The sequence below is a fragment of the Haliaeetus leucocephalus genome, unplaced genomic scaffold (genome assembly GCF_000737465.1).
Source record: "Haliaeetus leucocephalus isolate CR32 unplaced genomic scaffold, Haliaeetus_leucocephalus-4.0 Scaffold646, whole genome shotgun sequence".
NCBI classification, from domain to species: Eukaryota; Metazoa; Chordata; class Aves; order Accipitriformes; family Accipitridae; genus Haliaeetus; species Haliaeetus leucocephalus.
In genome coordinates, this window is record NW_010973082.1 from 3505172 (window position 1) to 3523853 (window position 18682).

Below are 18682 nucleotides of genomic sequence, written 5' to 3' on the forward strand. Positions count from 1 at the left end.
AGAGAAATGCATGCAAGAGAACATAGTTTATATATTCCTAAAGTAGTGTTTCAAGCCATATGGTGCATCTTACTGACATACAATGAAACAGTCTGAGGGGAACCCTATAAAAGAAAATAAATCTTTCTGTAGCAGTATTCTACCTACAAATCCTCATCTAGGTCATAGCATTTATAATTAGGAGTAGGTATTTAGTAAAGCTGCCAAGGACTTCTGAGGCAAATTAGTGCCAACTAGAATGCAGGGTTAACAGAAAAAAAACCCTCCCATTTTCTTCTTTTATAGCCAATTTTAAAATCCTTCCTACTCTCAGGCTTCTCCTGTGTATTCATAAACCTTTGACCTGTAACTCATTGTACTTGAACACCAACAGCAATCACTCAGATTCACATTTTGCTTAATATGACTCAGGATTTGGGGCTTAGATAGCAAACAAAACTTTTCAAACTTAAAATTTCACTGTATTGAAGCCCCAATTGTAATTAATTATACTGACTTTGAGGCCACTGAATTATTTCTATCTTGCACAGGATTTGTAAAAGAAACCACCTATTTCTTGTAGATAATGTATTTTAATAGCTCTCCCCTGTCCTTTTGTGATCTCTTAAGTCCGTCTTGGTGTTCATCAATGGTGTTCCATGTGTAAGATTGAAAAAAAGCAGCTAAATTGAGCCAGTTGAGAAGCAAAGCCAATGAATTCTGTCTTTTCCTCACTGGAAGAAGAGTGGTAGTTACGCTCTAAGACCTTGAATGTAAAGGAAAGAAAATACAGGACTCCTTTTTCTTTCCTGCCTCACATCTTTCCTAAACAGCACAATCTCCGCTAATAGAAAGCCTGATTCCAGGCTTTACCATCATCTAGGGAAGGGGTGAACAAAATCAGTCACTTTAAAAAGCAAATGAATCGTGGGGCTGCTCAGTCCCGTGTAGGGTGACATTAAGAAAACAGAAGTGCTCTTCCTGGTCTGCGTGTGAAATCACTCTTCAATCTCAGGAATTAAAATGTAGAAAAGGTTGCTTCCCAGTAGGGAAGTGTAGATTGTGGAAGGAGGAGAAAAATAAATGGCAGAAGTGGTCTCTTCCTTCTTTCCTTTTCAAAATGCAAGCTCAGTGAGAAACTTTTGCCCCTGACCCCCATTTGGGGTACTTTGTTCTCTTTCATACAAAATGCTACTTCATGAATGCTGTCAGTATCTATCTCTGTTGGTACCTGTAGTAGACTTTAAATAAGCCGCTGTTCAATTCCCCGTGAATGATAGCTGTTACCTGAATCATATGATCGAAGTGGGTGATACTTTGTACCAATGGTGACGTGGTACATGGATTAAAAAAAAAAAAAAAAAAAAGAGTCCTTCAGAGCTGAACTATCATTGAATAATGAACAATCAGTTCAGGGATGGCCTTTTACCTGGATGGGACATTTGTGCCATCTTCTCAGCACAATGCTGTGATTTGGCTGGCTTAAATGCACTGAACTTCTCAATGGCTGTAGATCCAGTAGAAGTTACATTGAAAGTGTGATATTTATAGGGTAGTTTTAGGAGCAGGAGAAGTAATTCCACTGCCAACCTGCACTGAAAACAAGTGTGTATTTGTTTGATAGTTAAAATCCTGTAGCTAGCAAAATCTGGGAGCTCTCTGTAGGTTAGCTGTGGTCTGACTTCATGCACTCTCCCACTTGCTGTCCATGTTTTGCTTTGCTTTTCTTCTGAGAACTAGTAATTCTGTGTGATTAGTAAACTAATGGGTGATGATTGTTTTGTTTAAAAAGGAGCCGCTGTAATGATGCAAACAAAACTTTCCTACATTAGTTTATGATTTCAGCTTAAAAAGTGTGCAGCTTATATATTCATGAATATAACTGGTCTAATCTTTTTACTACTATTATTTATTTAGTAGCAAGATTGGAACATTGGCAGAGAAGGGAAACCTTTGAAAACATAACGTATTGTTTGGTTGTTTTTTTCATTTCCTGAATTTGACCTATATAGAAATGGTTTAGGTCTGCTCCACCTGAAAGTCTATTTTCCAATTATTTTTTTCTTTGTCAAAGAAAAATTTGCTCAGCTCTAGTCATAATGTCCTTGTGCTTACGTGTTACTGTTTCTATATACATTTTGGCATCTGGGTTTGACACAGATTAATAGACCAAAGCAGTCATACCTTCACTCATATGTAACTGATTGATTTCCAATCCCACGTGGATACATTAATTATCATTATTAAGTAGGTTTGAGGATAAGGCATGTATGAAAGTTATTAACATACCTGAATAGGACATCTTAATAGCTGCATGACGGAGGTGTAGGAGAAAGACACCGATCATGTCATGGAAAAAAATGACAGGCTGTTCAATGCTGTGTCTCCATCTGCACGTGCTGCTGCTGTAGCCCTTCCACCGAGCAGCGCTGTTCTGGAGGAGTCCCAGATTTGTTGACCCGACAGCCTGAATTCACTGTTGGCCACAACAAGGATCACGATCAGCCATATCGCCTCCATGTTGCTTCCTAATGAAGGCAAATAAAAAGATCTGTAATGTTTCATTGCTTTGGATAAGAAATAGCCCAGGCTTTTCATTGCCTGCGTAAGTACCCTCTGCTGTGTTCTGCTTTGCTTTCCCCACCCATTTGGTCAAGGTGATCTTCAAATATCTTCTTCTGTTTTGCCTGGTTGATTGGTTTTAAGGTAGGGTAACTTTTTCTAGAATATTCCCAGCAAACACTCAAAACCACACAAAACTAAATGAAAAGGAAGGTCTGAATACTTCAGTATAACACCTTGAGGCAAAGGGGTTGTTTTCATTACAGATTTTTTTCACAGGGCTTTCTGCTGTATTTTCAAACATGTTTGTCAGGAGAAAGAGAGCATTTTGCAGGTGTTCATCACTTCTTTTGCAAAAATAAATGGCGTGACTATTTAGTGAGTGCATCTTCAGAGTATGGTGCCACGCAGCAAAGGTGAATAGGCACAGTAGCCGTGTTCCTATTCTCTGCCACAGTGACTGAAGTATTGTAGAATACAGCTCTGCTAGGGCTTGACAAGGAATTTTCCATCAAGAATACAGTTTAGGGCAAATAATGTGATTAGTTTGTCTGGGTTTCTATTAAAACCTCCCCCCAGCTTTGCTTGTACTTTTATGTATTTCATGTAGAACAATCATTACAAAATAACTGGCAATTCATTGCAGTCTTTAGAAGGGTAGGTCTCCTAATAAATTAAAAAAGGGGGGTATCCATAAAGACTATGAGGAGCAGCACATTCCTGAAACAGATACTTAATGGGATTTCTTATGAATGTAATGGTTAATTTTGTAAATGACTGGATAAATCCTATGGAAAGAAACTATTTGACCTTATTCTTTGGCTTTTTTGATTATTCTGGAAGGTGATTTTGTGACATCTAGTAGCCAATTTGCATTAATTGCTGCTGTAGAGATTTTGAAATGAAAATATTTGTTCCTTGAATTTTAGTTTGTAACAAGGCCGCTATATTTTGTTAAAACTGCTTTGAAGCTTGCTGCACTATAACTTAAAAATAATGTGCTATCATTTGAAATAAGCCAAATGTATATGCTTTTTCATGAATTAGTGAGTGCAGTAAGAGAAAATTCATGATCTTGTCAATAGGAGCTTTTCTGTTTCCATTGTTTGGACTTGGTTTTATATGTGTAAGTTAAAATGGCTAAGTAAGTCTAACAATGTTTTGCTTTAAATGAACAGCATGGTCATTGAATTACAATCTCCTGTAGTTTTGTGGTGTCACTAAAACAGGTTTCATTGGTTTACTTCATTTCTGTGATAATTCCACGTGACTCTGAGTGTCCAGTAATTCATTTCTTTTATTTAGAGCGATGATGGCTATCAAAGAAGGACCAAGTTTTGAAATGGAAATGTGCATGTTAAAGAATGCAAGGCTCAGCAGGAGAATTTGATTGTCATATTTCTCATTCATATCACTTAGTTTCTGATTTTTCCAAGTTATTTATTATTTTTAATATTGTATTTTCCCTTCCATTTTGTTGTAAATAAACTACCAACAATTATTCTTTACAATTGTGGCTGTTTTCTTTTACTAGGTCTCCTCTAGCAAGGAACATACCCATTAGCCTTTCTACCTCCAGCTCTATAAGTCACTTCCTCAAAATTAAATCGCACAAAGAATTGGCTTTGCAAGGAAAATATAAACCACTTACAACATCTACAAAGGTTTTGTTGTGCCTCAGCTTTTTACAGATTTTATCAGGGCAGGTGCACCATCAGTCTGGTGTTAGCCCATTCATTTGTAAATGACCATTTGGCTAAGAAGGAAGTGTTTCAGTAGGGAATGTAAGTCTCTGTGCAGGGTTTGGCAGCCCAGCGTTGTAGTAAATAATACTGGAACAGAGACCACTCAAAACCTCTCAGACTTGTCTACAAGTCATTTAATTTTACTCAACAGAAATTTCACAGGTACAATGATTCTTTAAGTGTTTTAAGTAGAGGCTTACTGCATAGAAATAAAGCTTCCTCTGCACCAGAAAACTGGTAGTCGCATATTCAGTATAGAAATGCTTCAAAACCGCGTAGAACAGGACACAAGGAACAAACATAGACCTAGAAAATATTTGAGGCAGAAACCACGCAGCCCTGCCCAGCCTTGGGTCTGCGGTAACGACTTCTGGGTGGCTTCCGTAAGAGCCCCTTGGGGTCAGCGTGCTGGGGCCGTGCCCTGCGGACAGCCGGACCCCGGCTGAGGCCTTGCCGCCAAAGTGGTCGTGACTGTCCTCCAGGAGCTGGAATGATGGCTGGATTCTCCAGCAGGCAGATACGCCACTGACAAGACCCTGAAATTCCAGTGCTGACAACACGTGCTTCCCAACAGCGGACAACAGCTGGCCCAGTAACACGTCCAACGGTCGGACCTGGCCTGACCTCATCTCTTGGTGGTTTGGTTTGACTCGATGTTTTGTAACAGTTTGGGCTGGTGTTGCTAGGGCTTCATTAAAATTTGCACACAAATAAAACACTAACGCATGAAAATGCATCATAAATGGGTTAAAAAACTGGACCTGACCCTACCGCTACTAACATTGTTGGTGTTGCATTGCGCTCTTGCACGGGGAAAAAATTCCACCCTTTATTCTTTACAAAAATGAGGCATCTCATAGGGCAGAAATACATTTAATTAGTCTTAAAACCAGCCATGTTTTATTGTGTAGATGCAAAACAAGAAGCCTTTTACCTAATGTCCCCGTGCTAACCTGCACATAAATGACACTCTTAGAACACTGGTCAAGGGAACGATCCAATTAATACCATGCACGAAATGCACTGGGAACACCTGAACGTGGGAAATCCTAAATGCTGTTGACGGTCCCACTTTGGAAAAATCAATGGCTCTTCTTGGATTTTATAGAGTTTAAAATGTTCAGAACGCATCGGATTTTTACGTCCTTTGCGAGTGCCAGCTGGCAAAGCCTCCCTACTCCCCCAGGGGGAAGAGGCAGGGCTGGCACAGTCCCGACGCGGCGGAGCACGACCGCACGATAGCTGCGCACCAAGTCGCGACGCCAAGTTTCCCGCTCGTAGGCGCCGCGCCCGGAAACTCCCGAACGGCCTCGGCCGTTTCCGCCATCCCCGCCGCGCCCGGAAACTCCCGAACGGCCTCGGCCTTTTCCGCCACTCCCCCTCCGCCGGCTGTGGAGGGCGGCGCCTGCGCGGTGTGCCGCCCCGGCGAGCGGCCCGCCGGCTCGGGGCCCGTGCCAAGTCTCGCGAGAGGCGGGGGGGCTCGCGAAGATGGCGGCGCTGTGCGAGAGCTTCACGCTGTGCGGTTTGGGTCCCAGCGGCGGCGTCGGCCTCGGCGGCGGCCTCCTGGCGCTAGAGCCGGGCCCCGACCCCGACCACGTCCTGCTCACCGACCGCGGCAGGACGGCCACGCTCTTTAAGGTAACGACCCGGCCCAGCCCCGGTCGCTCCTCCTCGGGAGGAGGCGTCGCTGCTGCCGCCGGGCAGCCTCGGCCTGTGGGAGAGTCCCCGGGCAGGGCCTCGGCGGCGGTGGCGGCACCGCAAGGCCGGTCTCCCTCCGGCCCGGCCGGAGGGCGGCTGGGCCCACCTGTCACCGAGCCCCCCCCCCGCCTCCCCTCGCCCCGCCTTGTCCCGCCCGGCCGCAGGCCGCCATCCCTCGGCTGGAGGGGGGGGCGGAGCTGGCTTCGGGGAGTGGGGGCCCAGTCCTGCCCGGCCCAGTCCAGTCCTGCCCGGCCCAGTCCAGTCCTGCCCAGTCCAGCCCTGCTCACCTGCGCTCCTCCGCTGTCCCCCGGCCCGTCTGCCAGCAGAGCGGGTGTCGGCTTAGGAGGTTGCTTGCATATTTCTCCTCTTGCTGATTTTTCTCTCTCCGTTCCCCATTCCAAGACATACTTCCATCTCGAAGCTGCAGGGTACGTGACGTTTCCTTACAGTAGCCAGGGTCATGTGCGTTTTGTCCGGCTGTCAGTTGTGTGTCAGCTGCCTCACTGTTGGCTGGAGGATGAAAGATTTTAGTTTGCAGCACTTGGAGCTAAAAGTATGTTTTGGTGTCTTTTAATGTATGCATCTATTTCAGTAGACCATAGTAAGAAACTTTAGGAAAATATTTTGGGTTTCTGTCCTTAACTGGCTTTCACATTCATGGGGCTAGGGATTGTATCTTAGTGGATTCACAATACAGCCTCCTTTGGGTTGTTTAGTCCCACTGCTGAGGCCATACACGAGAATATAAATATGTTGCTAAATACACCCAGTGTAGCCCTAGGCCAAGGAGAGGGGGTTGAGTACCCTCAGAGCAGCCAGATGCAAATCATACATAAACATGAATTTAGACAGTAAAATTCATTGCTCTTGGTCTCAATAACTTACACTAAAATAGGAAGAGAAAAAGTGTGGTTCCGTGCATGATTGTATTAGTGAGTAAAAGTAACTTACACTAGTGATTAAAAGTAATGTCTTCACTTTGGAAAGGCCGTGCATTATACCTGTGTTTTGTGGCATAAACCTATCTGACTATTACAGGTCAAAGTTATTTCTCGTGTCAAAAGAAATAATTTCTAATTAATGTAGAGTTCTTTCATGTTACTCTAAAATTTTTGGTATTAAAATGAGAAACAGGAATGCTCAAGCGGAAGTTCTGAGTATAGCGGTTTCCATATTTTAATATTCTCATTCAAATCGGATGTGGCTACCTTGCATTTGCATTCTGTCATGAGAAAAATCCCAAAAGTGTACCATGCTGTATTTTAATTACAGTGCCTTTGTTCTGACTCTTCTAGGTTTCAGATCAGAAGCCACTAGGTTGTTGGTCAGTTAAACATGGGCAGATTATCACGTGTCCGGTTGTATGCAACTTTGAAACTCATGAATATATAGCTGTTCATGATGACAAGGTGAGATCCTTTATCTTTTCTTAACAGGAAAAAGGATATAGTGAGTCTTTTAAGTGAGTGTCAATAGGGAATAAATCAGCGGTGCTACGTTTTTGGTTAAATGTAAATGTATGGAGCTCTCACCACCCTCTCGCAGTTTAGGTTATCTCTGTTCTTTGAGAGGACAGGGATGTGCAGTTCTACAGCTGCACAGTGTATTCTTTTGTTAGCGACGTGAAGATCATCTGTGCTGAGCACCAGTTATGCAGTAGCCTTTTGAAAACAGAAGCATTCTCCGTGAGGAATGCCTCATGCATACATTCTCTAAGGATAAATTATTTCTTTTGTTGCAGACTGGTTGACGTTTAGAACTGCATGATTATGGTACTGAAGTAGTTAAAATAGTTCATAGCTGCATCCTTGTTTTTCTACTTATATTTTACAGTTAAACATTTCCTGTTTGTGTACTTGTAGTGTTTGCTCAGCATGTGCTGAACCTTTGGCTTTTTTTAATTGTTGCTCATGAAATATCTTTCCTGACCTTTCATTGTTCTCCTGGAAACATTCTCTTCCAGATCAGATCATCTGTATCTTAATCTGCTTCCATCACTTTGATCTACTTTCATTGAGAATTCTGCTGTATCTTTTTCCTTAACCTTACTCTTTCCTATCCTCCCTTTCCAATTTAAGATTTCTGAGCTTGGTTTGTGTTCCTGTCATACCTGCTTCAGCTTCTTCCCATGCAAACTTCCCTGGGTCAGTTTCCACTAAGGTTGCTCTGAATACTTTCTGTATATTTTCCTCCCGTGTTTCAGTGACACTCAATTGCTAGTGTTTTGCATGCTGAAAAGTCTATATATTCTTGTTTTACTGTGCTTAAAAAATGATGCTTCTCTTAAAGGTTTTAAGAATATGGAACAACAAAGATATTAACTTGGACAAAGTATTTAAAGCAACGGTAAGTCTCTTACGTATGTTCACTTTTGTGTTAACATTTTGAATCCTGGTGGAGGGAAGAGTTGGTAATTTTCATAGTACTAGTAATATTATATTTTAGCTGACCATTGTCTTAACTTGCACTTCATGATGTTCTGGAATATTGCAAGAAATCCACTTGGACTGAGAGACTTGATCATCAAAGTATTATTCTTAAAATTATTTGTATCCCAAGTCCAGAGTTTCAGAGGACTTTCTTTAAAGATGGTGAATTACATTCAAATGTAGATTTTTCTGTTCTGCTGGTGGATGTGTTAAACAGCACTTTGTGTTGTGCTGTATAGCAGTTGTTAGAACTCCTTACCCTCAATTATGGTTTTTCTGATATGATTCAGAAGTCTGATGCTCATTGGGATGCTTTCCTGGCTTTTTGTCGGTAGTGATCTGTGACATGCATAGCATTTCATAAAATTGGCATCTACTAGACCTATGTTATTAGGAATCTTACAGGTTCATCTTTCTTCTGTTACTTGTTTATTGAAAGAACTAAAAAAAAAAAATCACTGATGAAGCACTTAGCTTTCAAGGTAATGTACTGAAAAACATACAATTTTTTTTTTTCCATATAGCTTTCAGCTGATGTATACAGAGTACATTCACTACCCAATGGAGGGCCAGTGGTACTATTCAAAGGAGGTGGTGTTCGAACTTTAGATGTCCTTCTGGAAGCCCCACAACAAGAAATTGAAAACATTATCTCCGATGAAGTCATTAAGTAAGTGACACAACTTTATGAAGTTTGCTTCTTGTTTAGAGGGATTGATGATGACGAAAGTTGTTCCCTTTTTTGAGGGAGCAGGAGAGAAATCTGAAGACCAGGATCTTGGGGTTGGGTGGGTTTTTCCAACACATTGTTTTTAAAATCTTAAAATTATTTATACAGATATCCTAAAAATTAGAGGCTGCCTAAGGAATAGTGATATGACTTTAGGTGTAAGTCCTAGAATTTAGAAGACATTCATACAGCTTTCTGATTTTAGGTGGAGTGAAGCTTTTATGGAAGGTCAACAACCTGTCTTAATTTTTACTACTGAGAAAGTGAGTCGAATACTTTTTTAAAAAATTTTCATAGCAGCAAATCTAAGTGCTTTTTCTAAAATCCATCACCTGTTTCATTGGATTTTAAGAGCTTTTAGTGAAATCATTATCCTGACTTAATCAATATCCAATGTATGTATTGTTTCTGATACAACAGTTAAATTGAAGTTGTGTTGCTTTCAGGGCTGAGGAGCCTGATTAAGATTAAATACAGTAGACTATTGTGTGACTCTTCATTGACCTCAATACTTGCTCATTGTGAAGAACTTATTAAATAGGATTTATGTTTTTTAAAAAAAGTTATACATGAATCTGTCTTTATTTAAATGCTTCTCCTTGTGAATCCAACTGTTTCATCAAATTAGAATTTTCTTTACATGCTTGAGTCTGCAAACTTTTCTGAATTTAGGCTGTATGTCTTATAGAAAACACAAATTCCTAATTTTGCTTAACGTTCAAAGTTAAGCAGTACCAATATCTGAATTTCTGTTATCTCTTCTTTGTGTAAATTAAAGGAAAACTTTATTTTCTTTTTTGTTTTAGGATGGGGATTTTTTTGTCTACGTACAGAAACTTAAGATGAATAGTCTACACAAATATAAGCTTGAACAACAGGAATTATCTAAACCACTGAGTTTCACGGCCTATATAAAAAATCAAATAATCACACTTCTGTGTTTGTGTAAGTTAATTTTCTAACGGGATGTGATAATAAAGCAAAGAATTTTATGGAAGGACATAAAATGTTGACATTTATTAATTACTGTTTAACATTTTGTAGCTCTTTAAGCTTTCATAAAACAGCTAGTGGTAGAAGTTGTAATTAAATCTTCCTGATATTTTAATGGCTGCAAGGGCTGACCATTCCTAAATGTTACGACTTGTACCTTGCAGATCTCGTGCTAGCTATGCTTTTATTTTGCTGCTTTGCGTCATAACGTGTCCCTTAAATATCCTGTATTATTTCTTCTTTCAGCACTTGCTGGATTTTGTTCTCTTTGGATGTCCTCTTGCCATATCATATCAAATATTTTTTCCACAGTAATAGATGATAAAAGCATCATCACTTTTCTTTGACAGATTCCAATGACTCTGTGTACAAGGTTCTGATACCTCTGCAGCAAAATACTGAAGAGGAAGAGCAAATTTTGTCCAAGTCACTACTACTAAACCTTTCGGTATCTGGAAGTGTTCTGAAAGGAACTTCTTTCGTTGTTCTTGATAAAGACCACGTTGCGGTATTAGGAAGTCTAGCTGCATCTGGTGAAGAATCCAAAGGTAACTTGAAAAATCAGATTAAGATGTTGTAAGGTCTAAAATTTCCTTAGGCAAAGCACTAAGCAGGAAATAGTGCAAATAAAATGTTAGTTGACTCTTGAAACTAGTACGTAGTTGAGCTGTGCTGTTCAGAGCACTAGCCAAAAGATAACCTTTACCAGTGAACCGCATAGTGTGTTGCAGGACTATACTCACTGTTGTGTTTCAGTATTTGGTTGCATGCTGTTTGTGAAACAAAGTTGAGAACGTGCAGCAAGAGAACTCATGGATGGAGGGGAATTAAAAGGAGGACTTGGACACTTGTAAAAGGACCTATGTGGGGAAACAGACCTAATGTCCGCTAAGAAATCAGTGTCTAAAATAAGTAAAATAAACACTTCAGTCTCATGCCTAATCTTCCCAAGTGTGGGATCACCGAAATTTAAGCCACTGATCATGGCATTTTATGACAAAATGTTCTTCCTGACTGGAAGCCACACTGGCTGCTGTCCCTCTTGCCACAGCTTCTTGTTTAAAGCTCTTCACTGGAAAACTAACTCATCTTTAAGTATTTTTCTTGAGATCTAACCAGAAGGACTTAGTTCCTAATGTTGAATACATTACTGACTGAGCTGTTTTGAAACAGTTGTTTCTATTTCCTCAACTGTTTTTAACTGAAAGTAGCAAAGGCAAATGTAGCATTTCTGTTGCTTTTTGGGGTTGTAATATCTGTCTCTTATTTTGCCTAGAGTGCCTAACAATATGGAATACAAAATTTCAGACGTTGCAAACTTCAAAGGAACTGCCTCTGGGAACCAGTGGACAAGTAAGTTCAATCTTTAATTTGTGGTCCACAAGCTTTGTGCATTTGGCATGATAGCAGTGAAGAGACTGGTGGGCTTTAGAGTTCTGCTTCTGTCTGGAAGAGCAGTGAATGCCAGCTTCTGAAACAAAGCTAATATTGACCCATTGATGAGCTATTTTTGTCAGAATATTTAGCAGGACAATGGTGGCCTATGGCAATTTCTTTGATAATTCAGTACCTTTTCACTTCTGATGGTCTTGATTATTTGATGAGAATGAAATAGCTAATTAAACAGAAAACCCAGCCAGTATCTAATCTGTTGAGATGATTTGCAATTGATGGTCTAAATGATCTCTGCATCTCCCTAAATAGCATTTCAAGATGTTCACATGTCAACTGATAAGTAAACTGACACCTAAGTAATAAATGTGCTAGTGAAATAGAACAGCTGACTTAAAATTGCACAAGAGGGAGTGTAAAAAAATAGAATTATCAAGTGGATTTAATGCCTTGGAGCAGGAACTGTACTTTAAGACATCCCTGGAAAAAACGCTTCTTATTTCATATTGTATTTAAAATCAACAGTTAATGAAGGTCTGCTAACAAGTGTTAAACCCACCAAAAATAATTTAAAATAATCTGATTGCTAACTTTTAGTTGAATTTTGTAGTAAGGAGTTAAACATCAGCTTGTGTAGGAACACACTTTCTCTGCTCATCTCCTCATTAATGATATGTTTTAATATTTTTTAGTTGTGGTGTTATGAGGAAAAATTTTTTTTTACTCATGGGAAAGTGTTAACAGTGATTATGTACAAGTGTGAAACGTCATCTTTGGCAGCTGCTGTGGGAAAGCTCAAGGACAGTCAAACCCCTGGTAAGAATTTTTATAATTACAGTGAAAAGATCTTGTAAAAGGAAAACTTCTGAAATTGTGTAAAAATTACTTTACTGCAGTCTATAAATTCAATTGAATCTAAACAGCTTGAAGTAACCTAACACTGTATTCTGTTCCTAGCTGTTTAAATTTACTGTTGCTGAGAACAGCGAAGCACACAAATGTCTGAATTTATTGTGGCTTCACTTAGCCTGGGTTGTCATTCAAATACTGGCATTACTGAAAGTACTGGAATGCTAGCTATGAATACTGAAGACAAAATGAAGTGCTATCTCCTATAAATTATTTTCAAAGAGTTTGTGATTACATTGGGCAAATTCAAACCTTAGTTTGTAAACTTTAGTTTAAAATTGTGCTGTCGTAGTGTCTTTAATTTAGCATTTCACTGGTAAAATGTTGTTGCAAGTAATGCTCACCATAAATTGTGTAATAACTTATTTCTCTTCCTCCCAGAGGCTGAATGGAAAAACAGTATGCAAAAGGAGCCCTAAAAATACGTGCTGCTGAGATAAAACTGGAAACTTTCTTAGCATAAAATGACTTGGATTATACTTTAGAAAATAACTATAAGAAGTTGATATAATATCTATACTTTAATAAATGTGCTTTAAGTGTTACCTTCATGAAGTTTCATTTTTGTGTTCACAGATGTGTCTTCATTTGTGAACTGGAATACCCTTGGAGATGAAGAGCTGGTGGTTTCCTTTCAGTCACAGCAGTCTGTAGCTCTGAAATCTGAGTCCAAAATGACTGTAAGTTAGCATTAGGAGCATGTGAGGTTTTTGTTTTGTTTCTCTTGCGTCTTCCCCATGCTGCTACTTTTACTTTTAGGTGTTGTGGCAGAAGGAAATTTCACTTTGTATTTGTCACTCATTGTTTCTAACGCTGTTTCTGGCATTGGACTACCCAGTTACTAATTGTAATCTGTGCAGCAAGTTGTCACGTGAAGTTCCTAGTTATCTTGACTGAAACCCTTCAATATATACCAGCTGAATAATAACTTTTGTTTTTCTTTATAGTTAAGATCAAAAAGGAACACGGTTGCTAAAGTACAGCCAGATACCTTATCAGTTGGGCAGCTCTTGCTAAATCTAAAAGTAAGTAAACCAAATAACCTAAAGTAGTGTTTTAGACACTCTCAGAATATTCTAGTTGTCTCTTAAGCTATTCATCTTTCCGTGTCCTCTTGTACGTATCAAGTTGACAAAGCTGCCTTAAACAGGTGAGTTGGAGGATATTGTTATTATTGTGCTAGAACAGTAAATAAGGTGGGAGGATATTTCACCTGAACTCTGCTTTTTTAAGCTTTTTTAGGCTCTTATTTTATGGCTTTAATTTTGTTGAAGACATTTTGGATCTAGAAAGTAGGAATGCTAGGAATTCCACTGCAAATATACCAATAAGCTGTTTAGTTCCTTTCTAAAACTTGCTGCAAGTGTTATGATGCTTCAAGTTGCATTCCTTCCTGTGTGAACGTACCTATAGTTTACCTGTGGCTGGACATCTTGATAATGTTACTGAAGTAACAGGCGAATAATCCCTGAGCAATTATTGAAAAATACTGCTTACCTGAGTTCAGAGTGAGTAATTACCTTCAAGTGGTGCTCTCATGCTTGAGAGAGACTACCAAAATGCAGAGTGGTGAGGGGGTTTTTTGTAAATTTTTTTAGCTTGAATTCCAAAATACATCTGTTTCTACTTGGTCTAATTAGCAATAGTACAGTTCTCAAACCTATGCCTTGTACTTCTGAGTTGCACAGTATTTGTTGTTTTCAGGACGCTTCTACAACTGCATTTGAAGATGAATTGAGACAATTGATGTCAAAAGCACAGATGCCAGATTTCCAAGCTACCATTGGATGTGTAATAACTGCTCTTATAAACAGATGTAAAACAAATCCAAAGTACTACCCTCGAAATTTCCTGCTACAGATAGTCCAAACCCGAGACTTGTCTTACAGGTGATGATTCTGCATTTTTTTAATTATAAGGAATAGTCCTTCAAAGTAAAAAAAAAAAATTAGAAATCCAGTTGTTTATAAAGCATTCTTGAATTATCAGAATTTACTGTCAAAGGTGCTTATGCTTATTTTCTGATGAAGCTCACACTTCCCAGATAGATTTTTGTGTAAAACAAGATTAATACTTCTGCATTAGCTGTCAATGTAGTTTTCAATGGGTATGAACTATGCAGCCTATTCTTTTCATATTCTTGCAGTTTATGTCCAGATTTAATGGCCGTTGCTTTGGAGAAAAAAGATGTGCATCTCTTACAAATCTGCTTACAACGGTTTCCAGATATTCCTGAAGAGATTACTTATGCTTGCTTGAAAGTATTTTTAAGGCAAGTTAGAATCACTCTTTTTTTTTTCCTTTTTTTTTTTTGCTTCTTCTTCACCAAACCAAGCCCATTAATGAAAAGCTGTGTGTTGTCAAGAATGGCTTTAATTTTATAGATGAGTAATTAATACTGTGCATTAAATTCTTAATTCTGACTACAGTGTATGTTGCAGTCTCGCAGACTGACAAACTTTTTACAAGATGTCTGTTGCATATGTTAATTCTAAAAACTATGTAAATAGTAATTAAATGAACATGCCTTTTGGTAACACTGCCAGCTTGAATGGCATTCGCATCCTTCTACATATATTGTTACAACTATCTGTTTACTGTGCAACAGACTTAATTGGGAACTTACCTGGGGTAAGAATGCCCCCCCCCCCCCCCCCCCAAAAAAAAATTCTTCTAAGTTCACGACAAAAATGGTTTTCATATACCAAAAAGGATGAAATTTTAGGTAGGCACTGTAACCGAAAGACAAGACTGTTGTAACTGTTCCTCTAGGCTTCCAGAGCAAAAAGGATTTTTTTTTATTGGAAACATCTGATCTATTTAATTTCATACCTTAGAATTGTCAAATACTTTCTAAAATACTATTTCTAAATATTAGGAAAATCATAACTGTCTTATGGGTTGAAGCAGTCCCACTAATTTCAGAATACAATAACAGTCTTGAATGGGGTGTAACCTTTAAATCAGCCTATGACTGAATGCCTATGAATGTCTAATAATACAGTAACTTACATTGCTGGAATAAGAGCAGTACATGTATTGTTCAAGGTTAATAATTACAAAATATTAACTGTTCTGTCATGTCATTTATTCGTTCTACAAGACTTTATATTTTAGTGTATGTTTTCTCTTTCATAGTAAGTTTCAAAGAGTGCATAGTATGTGCTACTGTTGGGATGGAATTGTTGATTTTAAAGCTAATAATTAAAAGTATTAAATGTCTGAAATTTTCTTCTACAGCATTAGTGAAGCCTATCTTCAAAGAATAGATGTGAATCTAGAATCTGTAATCTGTTACATTGATATTGAATTCAACAATAAAGAAGTTAAGACTGAAATTGTAGAAAATGGTTTCAATGCGGAGCTGGAACAAGACATCTGGGATACTAAAATCACAAAGGAAACCCATCTGACGTCTGATGGTGAATTCTGCCCTGTTGGACCACAGAAGGCAGCATTATTGTATCCTCTGTATGTTTCAATGAAGGAAAGTCAGTGCATTATATGTGATGTGAATTTTTATATTTAGTATTACTAAAAGACATATCTTCTGTTACTGTTGAAAATTTCTGAGAAGTTCTGATAAGACAAGTTCCTACTCAGTAAAAAAAATGTTTAGAATATAAATAGAAACAATTAACTTCTAGAAAGCATCTACACAAATTTTATTATTACAATATTGCAAAAGTATAATGAAACTTTGTCTATTCAAGAGAAAATAGCATCAATGATTTTGATGTTTGCCTGTTGAAACACACTACCCAATTACATACTTGCAGTAAACAGAACTGTTCAAGCTGTGTTGTGATATTTCAGTTGCTGTATATATTTCATGATAGAAATAAGGGAGATTCAAAAAGCTGAAATAGGACCTCTCTCAAAGAACCTAGAGAAATATTTTAACTAGAATTCACTTCAGTTTGTAGAAACTGGTATTTTTTTCCTGCCATTTTATTTCCTTAATAGTACTGCACAGAAATGCTGTTCTCCATTCAGCTTACAGTGAAACGTTTCTTTTGCCTCACCTGAAAAACCTTCCAGCTCAGCAAGCTGTTGTAAGTATGTTAAAATCAAAGAGCTTAAAAATCCTTATTATTTTGCGGGCAGGGAAAGGGAAGAGTTTTTCAATTGTATATCAGAAACTTGCCACTCTTACTGGAGTCCGAATCACAGACTAATCCATGAAAATGAAGTTAGGATGCCTAATAAGATTTAATGTTACTGAGTGTCACATTTTTTCCACATACATGTGGAACTTTTATTAATTTTTGTAGTCCTTGCTTATTTTCGGAAATGTAAATAAGAACCCTCTTTATGACCCAGCCTAATTGGAAAATGTTCATATTTTGTTAGCAAGTATAGTACCTTTTCTTGATTTGGATGCTTTTTAAGAAAGGAATGAGACGTGCTAATTTAGTCAATTGCATCAGAAACAGAAGTTTAGAAAATAGGAGAAACAAACTGTACACTGTGTAAAATGCTAAATGTAATACAAATCAAACTCGACTATTAAATCTCAGATCCTCTCAGTTAAAAGAAAAAAAAACAAAACACACACTCCTCTGTCCCTCAAAACCTTAAATGTAACTTCAAGAACTGCGTGTACCATAGTACCTAAGCACGCATGTGCTTTTCCAGTGATTCAAAAGACCCCACACATCAGAACAAAGCTGATCTTAGCACTGACCCATCTCCTTGATTTCATTCTTTGGAGAGAGAAAGAATATTTCACTCAGAACAAGATGATGTTGACCTGATTCTGACCATTAGCAATTTAATGTTGGCTACTGAAAGTGAAACTGGGACTAAAATTGTTAATGTTGATACAGTTTTTAGCAAAGTTCCTGGAAAAAGTCTGTGATTGAATTAAATTGCACTGACAAAAGCACTGGAACAATGGTTACCCCTGAATATAACTTTACACTGAATATTGCTGAGAATCTTCAAACACCTAGCTATAGATGGTGTAGGAGAACCATAAAACTTATTTTTAATGTATAGCGTACAAGCATCTATGTTGCTTTAAAAAAATACATTTTAAAAAAAACCAAAACCCTTACAAGTATTGCTGTGTGCAGGACAAAACTCCTGTCTTTTAAATATTTGTCCTTTAAAAATATTCTGACTTTTCTATTTTTAGCTGTTTCTCAGGTATCTATACTACCTGTATGTGAAATGCAGTGAAAAAATTAATACCACTCTTCCTGGAATACGCTCTCCAACTATAAATCAGGTGAGAAGTTAGTTCTAAGAGTTGTACTTCGTTCAGTTTCTGTGGTGTGTAACTTAGTGAGTACTTGTGAATATCAAGAATCAACTGAGATCTACATTCATTCTACAAAGTTTTGTCTATTAATATAACCTGTATGAAGTCAAATGTGACAACATTTTTTACAATCAGAAAAAAATATACTGCATTAAAATATGAAACTACACATTTTGCATTAGAAGTTAATGTTTCAGAGTTCAGCTTTTTAAAGCAAAATCTGTGTCATTTGTGTATCATAAAATATAAGTGTGCTTTTCTTTTTTTTGTCTTCAGATTATGGATTGGATGTGCCTATTACTTGATGCTCAGTTCACAGTTATGGTGATGCTACCAGATGCAAAAGAGTTGCTTTCAAACCTGCATAAGTTTGTGAGAGCCCAAGTAAGTTGCATCTTCTGGGATAGTTATTTCATTTTAGTATGGATTTAGAATATGGGTGTTAATAAGGGGTGGGCAGACAACAACAAATTATATAGTAAATCAAATAATGTCTGTTCTGCTCTGTATGCTCCTTCCTGAGCGTGAAATGGCAGTTGCCTTTCTTTCTCATTTTGATTTTAAAAGCTACTATATTTGTTTGGTTTAAATATTTGAAACTGTGCAGAGCCACAGGTAGTTCCACAGTATGAAAATAATTAAAATTTATTTTACTGTAAATATCTTGTGTTTTCTTCTTTTCAGGTACGGTTCTACTCCGAACTCAACAAGATTGAAGGAAGTTTGCGAGAATTACAAAGACTTAACCACCAGAAAGACTCTCAAACATATTCTATTGAAGTGCTGGAACTTATTTGAATTTGAAATTAATTATTAACACATTTATTTTTTATTGATTCCTTTTATGACGAGGATGTATTAGCACTCCATATTGGGGATGTGAAAAGTTGTTTTCTACGTAGGAGGAGCACGGTTACTCTTGTAGCTACATGGGAGTTGTAAGTTTGAGACTTGTGTATTAAAAGCTCTCTTTCTGACT

At 38.1% G+C, this 18682-nt stretch overlaps 1 protein-coding gene across 1 annotated transcript; it reads left to right on the forward strand.

The window, feature by feature from the left end:
* Positions 1-5764: 5764 nt before the first annotated feature.
* NOL11 (nucleolar protein 11) lies at positions 5765-18682 on the forward strand. Its single transcript, XM_010578613.1, has 18 exons — positions 5765-5924; positions 7280-7393; positions 8274-8330; positions 8938-9083; positions 9349-9406; positions 9950-10088; positions 10487-10684; positions 11413-11489; positions 12221-12344; positions 13014-13117; positions 13385-13462; positions 14142-14326; positions 14584-14709; positions 15678-15899; positions 16414-16492; positions 17578-17670; positions 17980-18087; positions 18388-18682. The coding sequence occupies exons 1-18, from the start codon at positions 5775-5777 to the stop codon at positions 18499-18501; spliced, it is 2172 nt and encodes a 723-aa protein (XP_010576915.1). The 5' UTR covers positions 5765-5774; the 3' UTR covers positions 18502-18682.

Excerpts from the sequence above, each read along its gene's own strand:
- NOL11 (XM_010578613.1), top strand. The coding sequence starts at position 5,775 with ATGGCGGCGCTGTGCGAGAGCTTCACGCTGTGCGGTTTGGGTCCCAGC. Across the intron at positions 7,394-8,273 it reads TAGCTGTTCATGATGACAAG|GTTTTAAGAATATGGAACAA; the intron begins GTGAGATCCTTT and ends CTTCTCTTAAAG. Across the intron at positions 18,088-18,387 it reads ATAAGTTTGTGAGAGCCCAA|GTACGGTTCTACTCCGAACT; the intron begins GTAAGTTGCATC and ends TCTTCTTTTCAG.